General features: G+C 30.6%; 3 protein-coding genes across 4 annotated transcripts; all 3 read left to right on the forward strand.

The window, feature by feature from the left end:
- Positions 1 to 3,028: 3,028 nt before the first annotated feature.
- LOC115709151 (protein PHLOEM UNLOADING MODULATOR) lies at positions 3,029 to 6,153 on the forward strand. Its single transcript, XM_030637188.2, has 4 exons — positions 3,029 to 3,556; positions 4,742 to 5,136; positions 5,213 to 5,406; positions 5,504 to 6,153. The coding sequence occupies exons 1-4, from the start codon at positions 3,261 to 3,263 to the stop codon at positions 5,900 to 5,902; spliced, it is 1,284 nt and encodes a 427-aa protein (XP_030493048.2). The 5' UTR covers positions 3,029 to 3,260; the 3' UTR covers positions 5,903 to 6,153.
- A 3,613-nt stretch (positions 6,154 to 9,766) lies between these two features.
- Positions 9,767 to 13,538, forward strand: LOC115709121 (thioredoxin Y2, chloroplastic). The gene is made up of 5 exons (XM_030637160.2): positions 9,767 to 10,043; positions 11,709 to 11,797; positions 12,747 to 12,924; positions 13,225 to 13,293; positions 13,370 to 13,538. The coding sequence occupies exons 1-4, from the start codon at positions 9,852 to 9,854 to the stop codon at positions 13,288 to 13,290; spliced, it is 525 nt and encodes a 174-aa protein (XP_030493020.2). The 5' UTR covers positions 9,767 to 9,851; the 3' UTR covers positions 13,291 to 13,293; positions 13,370 to 13,538.
- Positions 13,539 to 17,689: 4,151 nt separating this feature from the next.
- Positions 17,690 to 21,159, forward strand: LOC115709107 (protein SET DOMAIN GROUP 41). 2 transcript variants are annotated; one of them, XM_030637144.2, is made up of 5 exons: positions 17,690 to 18,526; positions 18,610 to 18,649; positions 18,750 to 18,853; positions 19,115 to 19,213; positions 19,828 to 21,159. In XM_030637144.2, the coding sequence occupies exons 1-5, from the start codon at positions 17,720 to 17,722 to the stop codon at positions 20,836 to 20,838; spliced, it is 2,061 nt and encodes a 686-aa protein (XP_030493004.2). In that variant the 5' UTR covers positions 17,690 to 17,719; the 3' UTR covers positions 20,839 to 21,159. The 2 variants fall into 2 exon arrangements, with proteins under 2 accessions (XP_030493004.2, XP_030493011.2); XM_030637151.2 differs by having other exon boundaries at positions 17,690 to 18,520.
- Positions 21,160 to 21,446: the final 287 nt, after the last annotated feature.

Genomic DNA, 21,446 nt, shown 5'->3' on the forward strand with positions numbered 1-21,446 from the left:
AAAGAAAAAGTAATTAAATTTTAAAAGGAGACTTAAAATATAATGAATCTAATTCTAAACTAATTTCTAATGAAATTTTTTATTTTAATATAAAAAATATATATGTAAACTGAACTTTTTAAAAAGAAGAAAACAAAATTAAACTTGAAACTAATTTCATTACAAAAAGAAGAAAGTTAAAACATAAAATATACTAAAAATTAAATTAAAATAAATTTCATAAGGTTTATTTTTATTTTAGTTTACTTAATTAGGTAAAAAATTAAATTAAATAATATTACATCACATCAAAAAGATAGCTGAAAAAATTGACAAAATGTAACATAAATGATAATTTTATAAAGTTCAAGAGGATATTTAAAACCTATATAAGTATAAGGCATGGTTTTTTTTTAAATAAATTATAAAATTTTATTAATAGCAATTAGTTAAAATAATAACTTGAAATCTAATTGGGACATCTCCTCACTAGATTCACAATCATGATTAGAATTAAAAAAATAAATCAACAAATAATCAATCTAATTTTTAAATCTTTTGACAAAAAAATTTAAATAAAATCACATTTATAACATTTTTTTTATTATTTCATATGTATGGAAAGCATTTTATGAGCAATGCTAGATACATACAAAACTACACACATATTTTTACACACAATTATATGTATTTAGTTTATTATGTTTGGTGGGAGGAAGGGATAGTAGGATGGATGGAGAGGTTAGAAAGGATGGGGAGTAAGAGGGATAGAGATGATTGTTCATCTCCTTTGTATTGTTTGGTATAAGGGGTGAGGTGGGAAGGATAGAAAAAAAAAATTAATTAGTAAAATTACAAAATTATCCTTTTAAAAATAAAATTTTATTATTTTTTAAGTGTAGTTATTGTATTTTGCAAAATGTGTTTTGTCTTTTTCTACAATCCTTCCAAATATGGAGGGATTAAATTTTCAAAGTTTGGAGGGATTAAATTTTCAAAGTTTGGAGGGAGACATCTCTCCTCTCCCTCCTTCTCTCCCTCTTGCCAAACAAGTGATTTAGTCTCTCCTTCCATCACTCTCCCTCCACCCCTCTCCATCCACCCATCTCCCCCTCCTACCAAACAATTACAAATGTAATCTCCATCCACTTTGCAAAAAAAAAAAATGTAATCTCTATCCAATTTTAAAATATGTTTAAAAAATCAAAATTAGCGAATAATAGTTTGACTAACAAGGTTAAAGCCATATGAATTGGGATTAATCCCCCTTGTATAAGTCACAATATTTGGTTAGACTTGCCTAATCATTTGTAATTGTTTCTGTTGAATGAAGGATTGTGATTTAAAACAAAAAGTTTACTCCTGGGTCCGCCATTGCTTGAATATTTTATGTTGGGAAGTTGTTGATCATACTTATGTCGAGCCTATTTTTAATTAATTAGTTAGCTGTTAAATGCAAAATATTACATATTTAATAAAAGAATAGTATAAAAATACAAAATTAATTAAATTTTAAATAATATTTTAATGAAATTAATGTTATATATTTGATTGTTGAAAATATTTTATTTAGATTTAATTTATCTTTGTTTATAAATAATAATTAGTATTTATAACATAATAAAGAAAAAAAATAAAAAGTTAAGAAAATACATTATTTTTATTAAAAGTTATATTTGTAGAATTTTCGTAGGTACCTAGTCGTTAAATGTCAAGTCATTATCCACATGTCACTTTTTATTGGTATATGTAAATTAATTTTTAAATAAAAATAAAAATTTAATAACCTAAACCAATCCGGGATTGTCACGTGGTAATTTACTTGACACTTAACAACCAAGTACCTACCGAAGTTTTAAAATTATAACTTGAGTATTATTACCCCCAACAATTAAACTTAAATATTTATTTACAACGAAAGTTAAACTTAAAAATTAATGACACAAATTACTAAAAAAAACATGACACTTATCATAATTTTTATTTCGTATTTATGAGTTTAATTTAGGGATATATACCTTCCAAACAAAATAAAATCTATAATTTTCATGCAAAAGTATTTTCATTTAAAGGAAAAAAAAAAAAGAGTTGTAATCAATATTTATCAATTAATCTTACAAAAAAATTTATATATTTATCAATGAATAACTTTCTTTAACTTTTTTTTTTTTTTTTAAATTTAAGATTTAGGTTACTTTGGTTACTTTGGTGGTTTCTTCAATGATTTCTATGTGGGTTGCTATGTAGATTTTTGTTACAATTTAGATTGCTCCGTTAGTTGCTATGAAGATTTTTATATAGAATTCTGTAAAAAAAAAAAACTGTTTTGAAGTATAAAAATAAAAAATTATAAATCAATCACTCTTGTAAGTGCAATAGTTTCTGTATGGCAAATTATGTGGTTCATTATCTGTTCAGTTTTCAGATTTTTATTGTTTGCTATCTTGATTCTTTACATTGACCATCTAAGTTGTCATTAGTTGCTTTTATATTTTTTTTCTAGTATGAGTCAGTGCCAGCTGGATTTAGTTGTGGTAGTTAGTTAGTTCGTCGTTTCTTTTACAGTTGGTATATAATATTCTTTTGTGGCTTTTTCTGACTAACTCTCTCATCTTTGATAAATTCATCTTTGATTCTTACTTTGCTAGGGCAAAATATTTCTTTGGTGATTCTGTGTTATCTGCAGATAAAAATTCAATGAATCTTCAAGAGGTTGAAGAAGGAGTTCATGATGTCTGAGAAGAGTTCAGACTGAACTACTGAAGGATCTTCAGCTTGATGGAAGCAAGGAGAGCTTGTCTTCTTGGATCTAGGAGTGCTTAGATTTGTTGTCTTGACTGTGTTCAAGAATTAGGTAACATCGTGTAAAGTCATTTCAGATTATGTAGTTTGATTTGTAAAATCAAAACTGGTGTATGTAATTGAATTGATTTTATAATGGATGTAATTTACCCCGTTCTTGGAGACCCAAACACTACTCGGTTGGAATGTGTTTCCAATGAAGAGAAAACTTATAAATCTAGTATTCATTGATTTAACTTTCTAGTCTTAATTTTTTGTAATATGCATTTAAGTTCAATTACTTAGCTTTTGGAGATATTAGAACTTTCAAATCTAATTTATTTATTTATTTTTAAAAAAAGAAAAGAATATTTCCTTCCAATCAAAATAAGTCCAACCTTTGTTAGAAGAAGAATTCCTACTTTTTCTTTGAGCAGAGTCCAAACCACTGAAAAACCACACACAAACACACAGAGCCACCGCCACAGACACGTGTCATCATGCGGTGGCCGGCGGCGAGGCCCGGAGGAGGGCTTGGCATCGCCGCCATATCCTACGTAGCCATCGACTACCTCCGCCACCTATCTCCGACATGGCACGAGCGTCTACAACCAGTCCTCTGGTCTGTACTCGCTCTAATAGCCATCACTCGAGTTCCATTCTACAAACACTGGTCCTCAGAGTTTCGCTCAGTCCTTCCATTTTTGGGTTCCATCATCTTCATGCTCTCAACTCTTCTCTTTGAAGCTCTCTCTGTTCGCTTCGTCACTGCTGTGCTCGGTCTTGATTGGCACAGGTAATTAATTAATGTGAGCTTTTGAGCTAAAAATGGAGTGACCCAGGTCATGAATCTGATGCAAGATTCGAAATTTTTCATCTTTTTGGTTTTTTCTTCAGTTATTATTATCTGGGTCAAGTTTAATTTGTTGTTTATTTCATTGCATTAACTAAGTTGTTTGGATTTTTGTGATTTGATGCTATTTTGGGAAAGTAATTAGATATTTATTACCAAATTGAATAGATTTGGAATTGAATTTTGATTCATTTTCAACTCTGAAGAAGCTAAATTTTATTTTTGTTTTAGTTTCTGGGAAATTGAATAGGGGCCTTTCTAATTTCGGATCTGGGGTTGTTATTGGAGATTTTTAATTGCTTAATATAGTAAAGAAACTCCTTTCATTGGAGGGTTTCCTGAGTTTTTGGCCTTAATGATGTGTCACTTGCATTTTTCACTACAAATGTAGTATTACATTATTATTTGTAACTGACCTAAGAAACTTGCTTTTATTAGAAAAGGAGATCTTTGATTCACTTCTTTACTCTTAAAGCATTTAAGTAAGTTGGAAAGATTACCAAAGTTAAAAAGAAGGGATGAAATAAAATTTTCTCATGTGGTTAATTTATTTTATTTTTTTTAAAAAAATGTGATATAATTGTGTTTAATTTTAATGTTTTTATAAAGGGGAAGATAATTTAATTTTACATTAAATTAAATCATCTAATTTTAGTTTACATGACTTAGAAAGGACTACTTACTACTTAGAGAGGGTGGAATATCCATTCACAACATTGATAAAAGATAGCAAAAGACTGATTTAACTATTTGTTTTATTGCAATTTGTGTTAGAAAGTTTCTTTTCTTCTTCTGTTTAATCTAAGTTTGGAAGATTGTAGATACAAACACTTTTTCGGTTGTGCAGAAATTAACAACTAACTTTGGAAAAACCATGATTAGATACTTGTCAATATCCCACCTTTCTAATTGCAGTAATGGATTAAGCTTACTTGACAAGTACCAACTTTACTTTACATTTGTTTTAAGTTTTATTTGGCAATTAAACTTTGTTGTGGTTCATTAACTCACTTGTCACTTAAACTTGTTGATTCCTGATCGAAAAATTACTTATTTCACACGCTAACTTTCACTGGCGGTTAGACGATTCACCATAAGTTTATTGATTGGCTTAACTGTGTTTGGCAGTGATGCAGCTCCTCTTCCCGACACTGGTCAATGGTTTCTCCTTGCTCTGAATGAGAAACTACCATATACATTCGTCGAAATATTGAGAGCCCGGATAATTGGACTGCACCACTACCTCATGCTGTTTATAATGTTGGCATTCTCTGTTTTGTTTGACTCGGTAAAAGCTCCTGGCCTTGGACTAGGTGCAAGATACATATTCACTATGGCTATTGGACGTTTTCTTCGTGCCATTACTTTCGTTTCAACAATTCTTCCATCAGCCAGGCCTTGGTGTGCTAATGCTCGGTTCAGAGTCCCTGCGTATCCTCATCACTGGGCTCAAAAGTACTATGTCCCTTATGCAACAGATTCTAATGCTATACGCCAATTACTACGAGAGGATATAGCATATGGTAAGTTCTCGGTTTATTTTGAAATCTTTCTTAGATGTCAAAACTATTGTTTTAACCTTTTACCTCTATTTCACAGCTGTTCCTGAACAGTATCTTGGCGATTATCGCCCAGATTGGGGTTCGATGAGTTTCTTAATAGATTTTCTAAGGCCAACTGCATCGGAAGGATCTACTTGGTACCATTTGCTGAAAAAAGCTGGTGGGGGCTGTAATGATCTTATCTACAGTGGCCACATGTTGGTTGCTGTACTCACAGCTATGGCTTGGACGGTATGTATACCGGTTATGCAATTCGAACTTGATTTATCTCATAACCTACTTGTCTATGGCACAGAGGCCTAAAAGGGCATTATGCTATTCCATGCAGGAAGCATATGGAGGCTTTACTTCAGCTCTCATATGGCTGCTCGTGCTTCACAGTGCACAGAGAGAAGTACGCGAACGCCATCATTATAGTGTTGACTGTATTGTTGCCATCTATGTGGGAATCCTCCTCTGGAAGATGACAGGCTTCATCTGGCCGACAAAGAACACTTTGAGAGAAAGGAAGCTTGCAATGCTCGAGAAGATTCAAAATAGACTAACCAAAGCTGCTAAAGACTCTAATATCGAGCAAGTGAGAGAACTTCTCGAGGAAGTCGAGCAGGGTAGTGAAGATAGCCAGAGCACAGGACCGAGCAAGGGAATGTGGTTGTTTGCTGGTGCGACCATTTTCTCGACGCTCACTATTGTTCTTTTGGCCTTCACATGGACAAGCGACGGGTAAACTGATACTTCCTTCCACGGCATAGAGGGTAGATAAAGCAATTCCATTTTCGTGTACTATGTAGCATTGTTTAACTTGTTTGATGAGAAGTTTGAGTGTAGATTCTTGCGTTTACATTCTTAGCTAATTTTTACATGATTGATTGGCTTACTGGCTACTGGCTTAGGTTCAGTAGCTTCAACTCCTTAACAATGTGCTGATTTGAAACTTGGATGTGGCAAAAATCTTTATTATTGCTGTTTTTTTTATTATTTTTATTTTTGTTGTTCTAAATTACATAATACCAAATAAGAATATCATTAAAAATATATGGGATACCATAACAAAATAGTATCTCCATAAAACACACATTACCTACCAACCAATCCAATTCCAAAAGTCACATTAAAAAAATGAAAAATTCATGAGTTAACATGTTTGAAATGCGTTAACATATTTTTTAAAATTAAAAATAAAAAAGAAGACATTTGTAAATGCCATATTCAAATTTAATTAATAAAATTTTATAAATATGACCAGATTGTACTTAGTTATTTATTCACTAAATATGTAACTAGTATTTTGATAAAAACATGCGATAATGTTGGGGTTCTGTTGAAATAGATTGTCGATTTTAATCTTGTGTATTCAAGAAAGAAATTCTGAAACTGCTGCAGTAAGTTCATACAATGGGAGATTGTTCACATCTCTCAAAAGTGCAATTTCATAACTCATAATACTGCTAAGTGGGTGAGAGAGACGAATGTTACTGGTTTCTTATAGCCAACCGACATGAACCAGGAAGTTTTGGATGACTACATAGAATGGAAGAGAGACGCAGGGTGATCTAGTCTTAAGTGAATTGGAAGATGTTCTATTTTCTCTGTTATGTGTTTCCTGTTGTTTTGTAATTTCCTTGTTTTCTGTTTTTGTTCTTCAACTTCGACTAGTATTCTGTTTGATATTAATTGAATTCAGTGTTTAGGTACCTCCTTTTTCATAAAAATAAAAAATCCAACCCAAAAGTTATATCTTAAAAGAACAAATTTAAAATTCATAATTTTTTTATGAAAAATTTCTTTATATAAAACAGAAACAAAAAAAAAAAAAAAACGAAAAGAATTGGTTGTAGCATCATAAGCCGCCAATCGATGAACAATAATATTGGAGAGATTAAGATTCAAATCTCAGCAAAATATTAATTTAATTTCATACTATTATAAAAGTGTGGTAATAGTGTCTATAATAGTGTGCCACTTTTACCCTTACAAAATTATAGAAATTACAATAAAGAAAAGTAATTTTTGGCATAAGACAAAAACTATAATTTGTTGATGTATTTACTCTATAAGCCACTAAGGCTAGCTTAATGGTGAGGGAGGGATGGAAAAAAGAGAGAGGTCATGGGTTCGAACCTAGGATCCTTAAGCTATTAAGTTCATATATGATTGTAAAATACCATTATGCTACACTCAAAAAAAAAAAAATGTATTTAGTCTATATCAACATTTCATCAAAAAAAAAAAAAAACATTTCTTTATAATAGCTAAATAAACAAAATTATTTCATTGAATGTCAAATTTAGATAACTTTTAGTAATGGCAACCAAAAAAAATTGTGAATAATGTAGTGTTTGAATTAATAATTATTAATAAGTTAACAATTTTTTTATTTTTTTGAATAATTAGTTAGTTTTAAGATATTTAAGATAATGTAATACTATATTTTATCATTTGTTAAAATCAAATTTAACAAATTCATAAAAACTATTTAATAATAGTTCTATATTTATTTTGAATTAATAATGAAAAGATGTAAAATAAAATAAAATAGCCATTATTTTAAGTTACAAATTAATTATAAATTTTATTTTTACTATTATTATTTTCAAAATGGCTGCCCATCTTCTTCCACTAGTATATATAAATATGACATTGGCAAGTTACTATAATAAATAAAAGAAATTTTTACACCAAAAATCTAAAATGATAAATTTATTACACAAATACCTATACACGGCTAAACCAACTTTTTTACTCATCTTTTATATTTTATTACTATTTTACCACATGCACACACAATTCAACCTTTTTTGACACGTGATTGATTGATGTATTACATCAATCACTCTATACATCATTTCTCTCTTTTTTCTCTTCATTTTCCTTTTATTTTCCATTTCTTTTCAGTTTTTTTTTTTTTAAAATAATAACCTTCATAGCTGAACATTTTTCTCTCCACAATCACAACTCCATTTTCACTCTTCTTTTTGTTCTTCAATTTTTTTTTCAACTCCCATTAACCGTTTTCCCTCTTTTTATTTTTCTTAATCTATATATAAATATGGTTGTAACTCATTCTTCATCAACTCCTTCCCCTGTTCAAAAAAAAAAATTCTAAAATGGAGTTGAAATCTTTAGCTAATAGAAACAAGGGTAAACGACCTGTTGTTGAGGATGATGACTATGATTTTGCTCCATTGTCGAAACGTGGGCGAGCTCTTCCAAAAAAGAAATCAAAGGTGGCAGCCCATGAAAAAATTCCTCAAGATGATGCTCAAAAAAATGATCAAGATGGAGTTGGTCTTCAGTATAAGGTTTGATTTTAGTTTCTTTTTGGTTTCGCCCCTATTTAAAATTTGTTTGTATTTGCCATTTGTGTGTCTTGTGTTTTTCGATTTTACTATTCTAGTTTTTTTTTTTAGCATTTCGTTTGGTTTTTTAAGACTACTATTTTTTTAGTTTAATTTATTTGTTCTTTTTATGGGTTTTTTATTTTCGTTTGTTTAGTCTTAAAAACTATTTCATTTTGTTGTTTTTTTTTTGTTTTTTTTTCTGTTTTATGTTTTTCCAGATGTTTTATTCTTTTTCATTTCAGTTTTTTCATTTGTTCTATTCTCAGTTTGTATTAGTTTTTTCATAGTTTTTTAATAGTGTAAACACGTTCTGTATGTATTTTTTTGGAAATATATTTTTGTCTAGTTGTTTCCTGTCTATTTGTATATCATCAATGGGTAACAATTTAATTTATCATGGATGTTGATGTTCAAAGAGTTTTTTCTGTATTTTAGTTTGTTTACAGTTATATTGTAGTTTTATTATGGTTTTGCTACTTGCATAATATATAAACTATCATAAAACGATAATGCAACTATAATGCAACCAAAACAAAAAATAAACACACTTATACGTAATGTGTTGTCCCTTAATTCAAATTTGCTCTTCTTATTGTGTTTTTTTAAAAAAATATATTCACCATTGGAAACGAGTAATCAACCAAAATGCAATTATATATAACGTAGATCTATTATTCATGAGGTTTTTTTAAAAAAAAAATCACATCATACCTTGTTTTGGATCCGGGGGGAGCTCCATATTTGTTTGTTACAGATCTACATTTCATGAATCTGGATTTCGATATTAGGGGAAGTTGTTTTGATCGAATAAAACCGAAAACAATTGTGTAATTTTAGTTTCTTCCCAGTTTTTCTGGTTTTTTTTTCGTAAATTTCTGTTTAGATCATTGCAGGTCTTCTTTTCCAGTTGATTTCGCCGGAATTAATGGTTGTATTTCTTCGTTTTGGTTTCATTTTAGTTGTTTTGCGGTTTTGAAACGATCGAGGTATGTCATCTTCATTGTTCGCTCCGTGCAGCTAAAGGTTTAGTGCATGTGGTATTTTTGTAAATATTTGTATGTGGACTGTATAAATGTTTAATGGGCCGGCCTATAGTATTTTTGTAATTTTTTTTCCTTTTTTGTATTTTTCTGTTTTTTTCCCTAAATAAAACTTAAAATAAAGATAATTGGTTGAAGTTATTTAATTGGAAAATATTGGACTTAGAATCCAATGTTATTTTTGTTCCTTGCATATAAAAAACATTTCTTATTTTTTATAAATTATCCAACAAAATTGGAAGAGAACAACTAAACTCAACTCCTTCCTTTCTCTTTCTCCCAACTCAACTCAATAATGGCGCTCTCTCTTTCTTCCTCCACCATTTCCGACCGCACCACTCCTTTACCAGCTCTTTCTTCTTCCTCCTCTTCCTCTTCAACACTCTCTTTTTCGTCTTCTCTCCATTTCCCCCTCCACCTCCGCCGCTTTCGGATTGGACCCAAAGGGGTTTCTGCTCCCTCCTCCAGGACTCCACTTCTTCCACTGGTAACACTTTTTCTTTTCTTTTTTCTCAAATTTTCTCAATAATAACTTCAATTTTGAGTTTTGTAACTGCCCTTTTGTTCAATCCCTTTATTGCGTTCTCCTAAACTATAAAGATGGTTCTTTTATGGATCTTAATATATAAGGAAGGAGTTTCTGAACAATCTCATGAAAATAGCTGTTAGGCTTTGAATTGGGTTTTACACTTACTTTGTTCAATTTGATTATTTGAGTACTTTCTTCAATACTTCAGAGGAGATTGAATGGAGGAACAATTTTGTATTTTAAAATATTATTAAGGAAGTTGTTGTTGTTGTGAGAGACCTTAACATGAAATTTCTTGGATTTGGGAGGAGATATTTTGCTTAGTCTCTCTTATCAATATTTCTTCAACAGTTGTGTTAGGATTGATAAATTTGGAAGGTCCTTGGATAATCTTGTCTGACATTTGGGAGCTAACATGTCGTGGGAAGAACATATTAGTGTTGATTTCTATTATAACAAGTAGAGATAGAATTGAGTCAAAATTGAAAAAGAAAAACCCTCCAGAATCCAGATTCTACAGAAGATAAGATTGCAGAAGCTAGTTTATTGGTGTTTTTTACCACATAAATATTTAAAATGAATATCAAGGATATCACATTTTTAAGAGTCTTCTGCTTTCTAGCCAGGTCTCATGTGATTGTTATTTTTTCTTTTGATTCACATTTATACATACTATGTTTTGAGTTCTTCATCTCACCAAGCAAGTATTTTCCTCCTCTTAATTCAATATTTTTTTTTTCTGTCAAGACTTTTATATCCGTATATGGATAAGCTTAAGCTTGATTTCTATTACTTGGCCTTGCATTGTTTGATTGTTGAACTACCTCTGATTTTATTGACTTTTTCTTTGCATATAATCTACAATAACGTTTTGACTCCTGAACTCTAGATTTTTAGCATTATGATTGGAATTAGCAATGCCAACCAGTTAATCAGTAATGCCAAAACTAGCTTTAGTCAACAAGTAATTGGATTGAACCAAATTGTAAAAGTTAGATGCATTTATAATGGTGGGATTCTTGTCAAACATAAGGTCTTGTTAATCAAATTATCATTATCATAATTTTCTCAAACATGTCACTTCTTTGTGTCAATTAATCTAAACTCATTGGATGTTCTTCTCATCTTAAAATTTATGATATTCATTCCTGGATTTTTTATTTTTTCTGAATACGAATAAGCTTTTACTGTATACTTTCCTTCTTTTTGCCTACATTTATCCTTTCATTCAACACACCTGTACTTACATATTGGTCCGCAGATTTCTGTTCTTACTCGCTCCATATTGATTTCTATGAAAATCTTATTTTTCTCGATGGATTGAATCCATATATGTTCTGCACAATGACTTGTAAATCTTGTAATTGACTATAGAAATTTTAAGTGAAGCTGCTGAAGTTGAGGCGAAATGGGTTCAACTGACTGGCCTCGCGGTGTGAATTAAAAATCTCATAATGTTCTTTTTCTTATAAGAGACAATAATCTCATTAAAAATGTTTCCTTTTGGGAACTTTGAAAGAAATATTTGTATTAACCGTTCAATCTTGAGAGAAGTACATGAATTCTAAATCAGTGTTGTAACATAATTACTTATGTATTTTGTTGTTAAACTTAATTTTATAGGTTAGAGCCAAGAAACAAACATTTTCCTCGTTCGATGATTTGCTCGTTAACTCAGACAAACCTGTGCTGGTAGACTTCTATGCAACCTGGTAAGCTCTTTCCATCTAATTTATTATAGAATACATTTTATATATTACTAATTACTACATTAATCCTTCATCTAATAGAGGATATGAGAATTTTTTTAATTTCTTATAAATGACATTATAAAAATGTGCATATGATCAAACAATTCCATTCCCAAGTGGAGAAGGGAAAAGGATTGGGGAATCACCTAGACATAGGGACAAGATGTTCATTTTAGGACAGGACAAAACTAAGAACATTTTTTGTTTAACTTAGTTTGCTGGCCTATGGCAGTTTCATCTGTCTTGGTTTTTTCTTGTAAATTAAAATATTAAGCTGGTAGGCGAATAGGATCTTAATCAGACGCAAATATTTAGAAATTAGAACAAATGTAATAAATTTAAGAATAAATAGGATTTTTTCCTTGAACTATGAGTTGATGACACTTGTAGAGTTTTGTCCCTGATTTTTTTTTTGTTGTTGCGAAAATATAAACTTTACAAATGTTGCAAATATTCCCTTTCAATTACATTCTGGTCATTTTTTATAATTTTTTGCTTATGTGACCGTGAGTTACAGCTATAGTGCAATATAAGGGTCTATTTAACAATTTTAAGCTATCCGAAATCTAATTTATTTGCATTAGACATACAAACATTACGTCTAAGAATGCATATACATATTTCTATAATTCACTATTAGATTGTTATTTATGCATTTATTTTTCGGTTGGTCTCTTGAACTAGGTTAGATTAATATCATGTTAGTGCTTCATCAATAAATTGTTTAAAAAAATAATCAGAATGTAACTGGAAGAAGATATTTGCACTAATTCTTTTAGTTTAGGGGCAATCTCGCAACAAAAGAAAAAGTTAAAGGGGCAAAGCTCTACACGAGTCATAGTTCGGGGGGACAAATTCTATTTATTCTAAATTTAAAATGATATACTAATCAAAATGGTTTCTTTAACAGGTGCGGCCCTTGTCAATTTATGGTTCCCGTTCTCAACGAAGTCAGCGCTGAGCTGAAAGATAAAATCCAAGTGGTTAAAATTGACACTGAGAAGTACCCAAGCATAGCTAACAAATACAAGATAGAGGCATTGCCTACTTTCATCATATTCAAGGACGGGGAGCCTTTCGATCGCTTTGTAAGTCAAATCTGTTTTGTTTTTATATTCATTTTTGTTAAGAATCAATTTCAATGCATTTAGATGATCAGTCAGGCAGCTTAATATTTCAAACATTAAAGATGCAAGTGTGTCGGTCAGTCTAACTTTAAACACGAAGTTTAAACTCATTATAAAATTTAATGAGATTTTCATTAAGTGCAACCGCATTCCTGCATTGATTTTTCAAGAGCAAAACAGAGAAACGATTTTCATACCACTTTTCTCAGTTTTCTCTAAACATTTGGATGTGTCATAAGTATATTTGATTGCGTTTTTCAGGAGGGTGCTATGCCTGTTGAACAGTTAGTCCAACGAATCGAAAATACTTTGAAAATCAAACAATAGCGGGTAAGTCATTCATCTCTTTTACTTTCCCATTCTTGAGTTCATAATATTCACTTTTTCATTTGTTGTTTTAAAACAGAATTTTGAGGGTACTCTGATGGGAAACACTTGATTTGATCAGTGAAGAATGCACAGAAACTATTTTTTCTTCTTTCCTTTTTCCCTTTTGTTATTTGAACTATTTTTCTAATATTTACAAATTGATTGTGTGATCATACCAGATATATAGTAGAATTTATTTTTTGATATTTGATGGCAGTTAATTTTTTCTTTATTTTGAAGGGTAATACTATTTTGGACTCTGTATTTTGCAAAAAAATTTGATTGGACCCTTTGTTTTGCTAAATGACAAAATGGACTATGTATTTTTCAAATGGTAAAAATAAGATTATGAGTTTAATTTTCGATAATTTTTTTAATATAATCAACTTGGAGACAATTCCTAACACGAACAGATACAAAAAATGTAAACAGTTTGGTCATAACACTTTTAAATCGGATTATTATTAAATTTCTTTTGACAAAAAATTAGTTTAGGGTTCTATTTGTACTATTCTGAAAAATGCAGGGTCTATATGTTAATTTAACAAAATTGAGGGTTCAATTAGTAATTTTTGCAAAATACATGGTCTAAAATGGTATCTCCGCCTAACTCTATTAGGCGACTAGAAAAATATAGCAATTACTATGTAGGTACTCGGGAGAGACTCAAACCTTAGACCTTGAGTTGTTATAGCAAACTACATACCTAACCATTTAAGTTATCTCTCTTGTCTTGGATATATTTTATTCGATAGCAGTTCATTTTTAGTGTTCCAAATTTCAGCCACATTTAAGAATTATATCAAAATCTAGTCTATTTTTGCTATGAGGTGATCTTTGATCCTTGCACTGTAAAGATACTTCTGGTAATATATATATAAAGAAATGTTTTAAGAGAGTTAAGGTGGCTTTCTATAAAGATAGCATTACCATCTTTCTATTTTATGATGATTTTAAATTTTTTTAATTATTTTTTATAATAATGCTAAATTAAAACTAACTAATTAAAAGAAATTAATTATCAATGACTTATAGTATTCTAAAACATGGCTTATAGTATCTAAAATAAAAACTATTTATATATGATAATTAGAACATTTTAATATATGTATTAATTATTTAAATTCTATCATTAAAAATACAAACTATTTGTATTCTTTGTATTTATCTATGAGACTTTTCATCTCTTCACCATTCTTGTCATACTATATATATATGTATATCCTACTATTGTTCAATAACATGAAAAAAAAACCTAAAAACTATCACATGTATACCATAACAATATATATTTTAGAGTTTGATTTTTTTTTTTTTAAAAAAAAAAAAAATTATCCTATGGAATTAGGAACAGCGTCAAATTATTGGTATGCTTATGATTAATAAGGTATGTATTTTTTATTTTCTATTAGTATTTTTAAATATGTCATATTTTTAATTATTAATATTTTCTATTAATAAGGTATGGATTTTTAATTTTCTTACTAACTATAATCTATACCTATGTACATCTATTACAATATATTTATATTTTTATATATATATAATCAAAGAGGTGAGGAGACATTTTTCCTTCTAATACTTTCTTTTCTCTAATTTGTAATTTTTTATTTAATTAATTTTTACTAATAATATCAATTGATTAAAAGAGAATATATAGAATCCTAATTGACATTTTAATAGAGAAATTATTAGGTGTGTGTTGTTAGAATTTTAATAGGCAAATTATATTAATAGACAAGTTATTACACTAAAAAAGTAATAGAGTAGAATTCTAATAGCTAGAGAAATTGCAAATTATTATGTGTGTGTAGTATTAGAATTCTCATAAGCAAATATTAACTTAAAAGAAAAAAAAAAAGAGAAATTATTATTATTATTATTATTATTATTATGACATTCTTTTTATATGCCAATATCTTTAATAGAATATGCCAATATATGTAACAAAAAAAATTCATGTTAGAGGATATGAAAAGGTGGCTTTCTAATTTTATTTATTCTTTTCTATTATTTATTATCTATCTTCTTTTTACTAATAATAATATTAAATATTAGTAAACGGTTATAGATTTTAAATGTATTAATAATTATTATTAAATATTTTTATTTATTTTATTTTCCTTATTACTCATTTAAGAATATATGTTTTATTATTAATGCCTTTTAACCTAAACAAACAAAATCAATACGTGTATTATAAGAAAAATAAGAAGACAAAAAACTGTTTTGATACTCTATTATATTCTTATTTTTCTGTTTTTTTTATATCAATTAATAGTAGAGTGATCATTCATTTTTCTTCTTTATTAGGGGTCATATATATATAAATATATATCTTCTTATTTTTCATCATTTTATCTCACAATTAACACTATTTAGTTTTATTTACTCAATTTAATTTGTTTGACTTTTTATATGTATTCTCATATTAAATTTCTTTTTCTCATATCATATATATAATAAATTATGTGTTTCATCTGGACATATATTATTTTAATTTCTCTCTTTTTTTCCCTTTATATTGATGTATATTTATATATTTCTAATTTGTATTATTAAGTAGTGATATTACAGTCCACATGTATTTTTTTTTCTACTATTGTTATATTTGTTATCCATTTATATATACTACTTTAGTTAATAATTTTGTATAATTTGAATAATATAGATCGATGATAATTCTAAGAAATGAAAATAGTGGAGAACCTACTTCTAATTTTGCAATATCTTTATAAACTTACTTTTGCAAATGGATACAAAGAGGAGCGAGAAGATATTTTTATATAATAATGTCTTCAAAAGCTATAAAACTAATTTTTAACCTACATACATGAAAAATATTTATATATTGATGCAAAATAAATTTAAAACATAGAAATTTAATATATATATATATGTATATAATAACAGTATATGTATATTGTATAATGTCTTTATTATTGCAAATTGTTTTAATACATGATTTTGAGAAAATAATATTAATATATTGTATAATATACCATTCATTCAGTACTAATATTTTGTAATCACAATAATAATAAAAATAAAAATTTATAAGATCGCGCGAAGCGCGATTTAGTTGCCTAGTTTACTCATAACGTAGTGGTGGTCAATTGGGTGCAATTTTACTTTGAGCATGGTTGGCCAAGTTTTTTACTTTGAGCTTTACCAAAGCTCTTTCCCGAAAAGCTTCAAGGAGTGGTAAAATGAGGACAGGTTTTTGGAGTTAGCACACTCGCAAGAATGTGAGTTTTTATCTCGTCTATTGTAGTACGTATGTCTAGTGGTGGACTTAGAATTTAAAGTGAAGGAAGCGTAATTTTTTTTGTAAAAAGAGGGAGGGCATAAATAAATTGAAAAATAAAAATATAAAGTGTAGTTAGTGGGATTTGAATCTTTACCCTCTAACATATTTGCATCTACCTTAACCATTACACCAAGCTTACTATTATGTCTATAAATATCATTTTTTTAATACAAATATATGTTGTAACTAATTAAAATACATACACATGTTTTTTTCGATTTTTTTTTTCAGGGGGCGACTGCCCCCCTCGCTACAATGTGGGTCTGCCACTGCGTATGTCTCACCCAGGGCATAAGGGGTATGATGACTTGACATCATCCTCACCTTCATCTGAGTGATCATCTGTAGTTTGTTTAAGGTTCTAAACTCAACAGTGACAAAATTATTTTTAACATATTGTACTCTTGTTAATTTATTATTAATTTTATGTAATTTTTTTTTATTATTTTGTATTATTTTTGTAAAAAATCGTAAAAATACATTAAAAAAAAAATCTTCAAACTTAAAAATATAAAAATTTGGGTGATTCTACAATGCACCCCCTTAAAAGGGATGTACTGATGCACCCTCTACTTGTTTCGGCATCTAAAAAAAATTTTAGTCTAATTTTTTTTTCATATCTATATACGTTATAGCTATTTAAGATATCCTACAAAATTTTAAGAAATTCGGAATAATTTACAGTATAGAAAACAATATTCAAACAGTCTATTTTATACGCGTATAAAATAAAATAGTCACGCGTGCAACACACTGCTTGAACGCAATTTTCAGCGTGTTAAACTTTTCCGAATTTCTTAAAATTTTGCAAGATGTCTTAAATAACTATAATTTACATGACCATGAAAAAAAATTTGACTAAAAAATTATTTCGGATACTAAAACAGATAGAAATGTATCGATATACTCCTTTTAAGGGGGTGCATTATAGAATTTTCCTAAAAATTTTACCCAAAAAAATAATATTGTATATAAGAGAAGCCTAAGCTGAAGGGCCTAAAAAAGCGATTTTTCCATATAAATACGTGTAAATATAAAATTGAAACAAGAAGAAGGAGAGAAGAGATTTGGAGGGAAATGGAAATGGAAATGGAAATGGAAATGGAAATGAGAGGAAAAGATGAGATAGAAGTGGGAGAAGACTTAACTCCTTCCCTTCCACCCCTTTCCTTCTCTCTCAACGATTCCCTCCTCTTTTCGCACTGCTCCGCCTGCTTTTCCCCTCTCCCTCCACTTTTCCATCCCCTTTTCCCTCCTCCTCCTCCTACTCTCCTCTACTGCTCCTCACAATGCTCAAATTACGATTCTACCCTCCACCACTCCAGCGCCGAATCCCAACTCCTCCACCTCCTCCGATCACGTCCCTCTCTATTCCCCCACTCCGCCGACACCTCCGATCTCCGCCTCGCCCTCCGCCTCATCACCGTCACCATCATCCAATCTCACTCCGATCGCATCGCAGGCTTACTCACCAACCGCCATAAATTAACGGCCAGTTTTGGCTCTTGTGACGAGATTCTCCTGAGAATTTCGGACGGAGCTAGGGCTATGGCATTGGCTAGGAGAATGATGATGAGAGACGGTTTTAATTTCTCCGAAGACGAGATTTTGATCGAGGATGATGTTCGGTTGGAGGAGGCGGCGCTTTGCTTGGTGCTAACGAACGCCGTGGAGGTGCAGGATAATAAGACTGGGCGTACTCTTGGAGTTGCTTTGTACGGTCAGAATTTCAGTTGGATCAACCATAGTTGTTCTCCCAATGCTTGTTACAGAATTTTGTTGCCTTCCGAGATCGAAACGTTGCCGTTTTCCCCTGAGGAGACTCCTTTGAGAATTTCCCCTTACTGTTCCGCTGAAGAAGAAGAAGAAACTCAAGTGGTGAGAGTGAGGCTCTGAATTTTAACTTCTTTTCTTCTCTTGTTGACATTGATAACTAATAAAGTTCACGTTTTTTTTTTCTTTTACAGATGAAGAATAGTGTTTGTAGCAGTGATTTCTTGAATAAAGGTGTCAACTTTTGCTGTTGTTATTAGGTATATTGTTGAAAAATTGGTTATATATGTGTATGTGTGTATATATATGTTTAATTCGATGCGTGAAAATGAAGAGTTTCAGGTTTGTTATGGACCAAGAATGATAGTTAGAAGCATCAAGAGGATAAAGAAAGGGGAGGAAGTGACTGTGGCTTACACTGACTTGTTACAGCCCAAGGTATATATGTTGGTGTTTGGTGTTTGGTGTTTGATTTATGAACTATGAAATGAATTGTATATAATTTCTATACAATATCTGCCCACCCTTTTGAAAATGTATGAATCATATAACAATTTTTTATCATTTAGTGGGAAAAACCAAGAAATAGTTATTCAAATGTCAATTTTGATCTGATATTGTAAGCTTATGTTTAAGCATTTAAAATTGTTCTTTGATTCTGATTTTTAACTTCTACATCACTTTATTGTTGCATACTAGGATATGAGGCAGTCGGAGTTGTGGTCCAGGTACCGTTTCATCTGCTGTTGTCGGCGATGTAATGCATTTCCTTCAACTTTTGTGGATCATGCATTGGAGGTAAGATATCTTGAAAACATGTTCTTCTGTTAATGGCATCTACAAACGTGCGATTGATGATAGGATTTGGATTTTACCGGCTGCAATGATTCCATTTTACCTGTCAGCATAATATTTTGCTCGACTCTTTTGAATTATGGTTTTACACTGTTAGACCCCAAGAGTAGTGGAGTATGGTAGAAGAGAGTAAATAGTTTTAAGTGAGAATAGGATAGTATATATAGTTGATTATAGGGGGAGAGATTATGCAAGAATTGAGATTGTTCTCTGCATCATAGGTCCGAAAGGACCACTCTGTAATTGCTTTTCTTTTCAAGAAATATAAAGAAAAGCCATGGCTGAAATGGCTTAGTTTTCCCTACTGCTCTACTGACCTATTTCACAGTTACTGTTCTATTGGTTTCCTTTTGTTTGTTGTTTGCTTGCTGAAATCTGTACTCAAGAGGATTGGTTCATATCATACAATATTTTTCAGTGGACAGACAGAAATCATATCATACACTAGCTCACTTGCAAAGCACCTACTCAAATTTCTCATTTAGTTAACGATTATTTTCTCTGAAAGGGAATGTTACCTGAACAAGTATTAACACTAGTGCAATTGCCTTTTCCAGGAAATTTCTGCTGTTAATGCTCATTCTTCATGTACCAGTAGTGACTTTGATAAAGACAAGGCAACTGAAATGTTGAATCAATATATAGATGATGCAATAGCAGATTATTTATCAGTTGGTGATCCCCAATCTTGTTGTGAGAAGCTTGAGCATGTTTTAACTCAAGGTCTCTTCGATGAGCATTTGGAATGTAAAGGAAAAGCACCTCAGCCAACTTACTGGATGCATCCTCTTCACCATCTTTCTTTAAATGCTTACACAACGCTGGCTTCAGCATACCAAAGCCGCTCAAAAGAATTATTTGCTTCGTTACCTGAAACCAACAAACATCTGTGTGAAGCTTTTGATATGGGCAGGACCAGTGCAGCATATTCCTTACTGCTTGCTGGCGCAACAAACTATCTGTTTCAACTTGAACCTTCTCTAATCGCTTCTGCTGCAAATTTTTGGGCTGGTGCAGGGGAATCCTTGTTAGATTTTGCTAGAAGCTCAATCTGGAGTAAGTGTTTGCCTGCATCAAACCTCTCTTCTTTCACAAAATGTAAACGCCCAAAGTGCTCGTTGAGAGAGAAAGTCATCCAAATTCGCACCAGCCAACTCAGAAAGAGAGAAACCAATCTGTTGCACGGTCAAACTCAATTTTCAGATTTTGAGAATTTATCAAGCCAGTTCCTCAATTGTATCACTAGTCTTACCACAGAGAAAGCTTGGCTTTTTCTCACTCGCAATTGTAGTCATTTGAAAGTATTTAAGGATCCCTTAGACTTCAGTTGGCTGGCTACCGAAAGATTTTTCAATTTGTGGGAGTGTCCTATTCATTGTAGTGACAACAATGAAACTATTTCTAAACACGAAGCTCAGGAATTCGGCAACCATGGAAGAATACATCTCCTCCAACTGGGCTATCATTGCTTATTATATGGAAGTTATCTAGGAAGCTTATGTTTTGGTGAGCATTCTCATTTGGTCTGTCATATTCAGAATATCTTAGAATGTGAAGATGGTTTGTAACTTGATTAACACGAACACAAGAAGGCTTTGCAGAAGTGCAACTATGTCCCAAGCTTCTCTTGAGCGTTTGGCTTGTGCAATGAAAGGAATTATGTTGGGTGCTGGACAAGGTTTTGAGCCATCTATTCTATATATCCTGAGATCATACCAAATGAATTGAGGTATTTTCCATGACAGATAAGTTTTAGATTGATGGTGATAAAGAGTATTGTTGCAGTAGGAGTTGTCATCATGATGAGAGAGAGGTTGAGGTTTTGAATGTGTTCTCACATCTTATTTTTTAATCAATGGAATATATATAGATACATTTTGAAATTTAAACGTACAAAAGACTATAACAAATAGTCAATAACGTGTCATTTGAACACAAGGCACTTTCATCATCACCATATATAATATATATATATATAAATATATATATATTTTTGAGTAAACAGAACTTCTCTTTAATTATTAATCAGAACAATGATCTTCTATCAAAATCACTCTTAAAAATTGATTGAGACATCGCTTCACTAAGCTTAGACAAATGCCTTTTGCATTCAGAGCTTGCAAGATTGAAACTTTTTCATGATTGGATGGTTAAGGCTTTCAATCTTCCTTAATAG

Source organism: Cannabis sativa, chromosome X (genome assembly GCF_029168945.1).
Source record: "Cannabis sativa cultivar Pink pepper isolate KNU-18-1 chromosome X, ASM2916894v1, whole genome shotgun sequence".
In the NCBI taxonomy this organism is placed as follows: Eukaryota; Viridiplantae; Streptophyta; class Magnoliopsida; order Rosales; family Cannabaceae; genus Cannabis; species Cannabis sativa.

What these genes read in the sequence shown, in the direction of transcription:
- LOC115709151 (XM_030637188.2), top strand. Translation starts at nt 3,261, where the DNA reads ATGCGGTGGCCGGCGGCGAGGCCCGGAGGAGGGCTTGGCATCGCCGCC. An exon ending in ACGAGAGGATATAGCATATG is followed by an intron (nt 5,137 to 5,212) that starts GTAAGTTCTCGG and finishes TCTATTTCACAG; the next exon opens with CTGTTCCTGAACAGTATCTT. An exon ending in TCACAGCTATGGCTTGGACG is followed by an intron (nt 5,407 to 5,503) that starts GTATGTATACCG and finishes TATTCCATGCAG; the next exon opens with GAAGCATATGGAGGCTTTAC.
- LOC115709121 (XM_030637160.2), top strand. Translation starts at nt 9,852, where the DNA reads ATGGCGCTCTCTCTTTCTTCCTCCACCATTTCCGACCGCACCACTCCT. An exon ending in GGACTCCACTTCTTCCACTG is followed by an intron (nt 10,044 to 11,708) that starts GTAACACTTTTT and finishes TTAATTTTATAG; the next exon opens with GTTAGAGCCAAGAAACAAAC. An exon ending in GGGAGCCTTTCGATCGCTTT is followed by an intron (nt 12,925 to 13,224) that starts GTAAGTCAAATC and finishes TGCGTTTTTCAG; the next exon opens with GAGGGTGCTATGCCTGTTGA.
- LOC115709107 (XM_030637144.2), top strand. Translation starts at nt 17,720, where the DNA reads ATGGAAATGGAAATGGAAATGGAAATGGAAATGAGAGGAAAAGATGAG. An exon ending in CTGACTTGTTACAGCCCAAG is followed by an intron (nt 18,854 to 19,114) that starts GTATATATGTTG and finishes GTTGCATACTAG; the next exon opens with GATATGAGGCAGTCGGAGTT. An exon ending in TTGTGGATCATGCATTGGAG is followed by an intron (nt 19,214 to 19,827) that starts GTAAGATATCTT and finishes TGCCTTTTCCAG; the next exon opens with GAAATTTCTGCTGTTAATGC.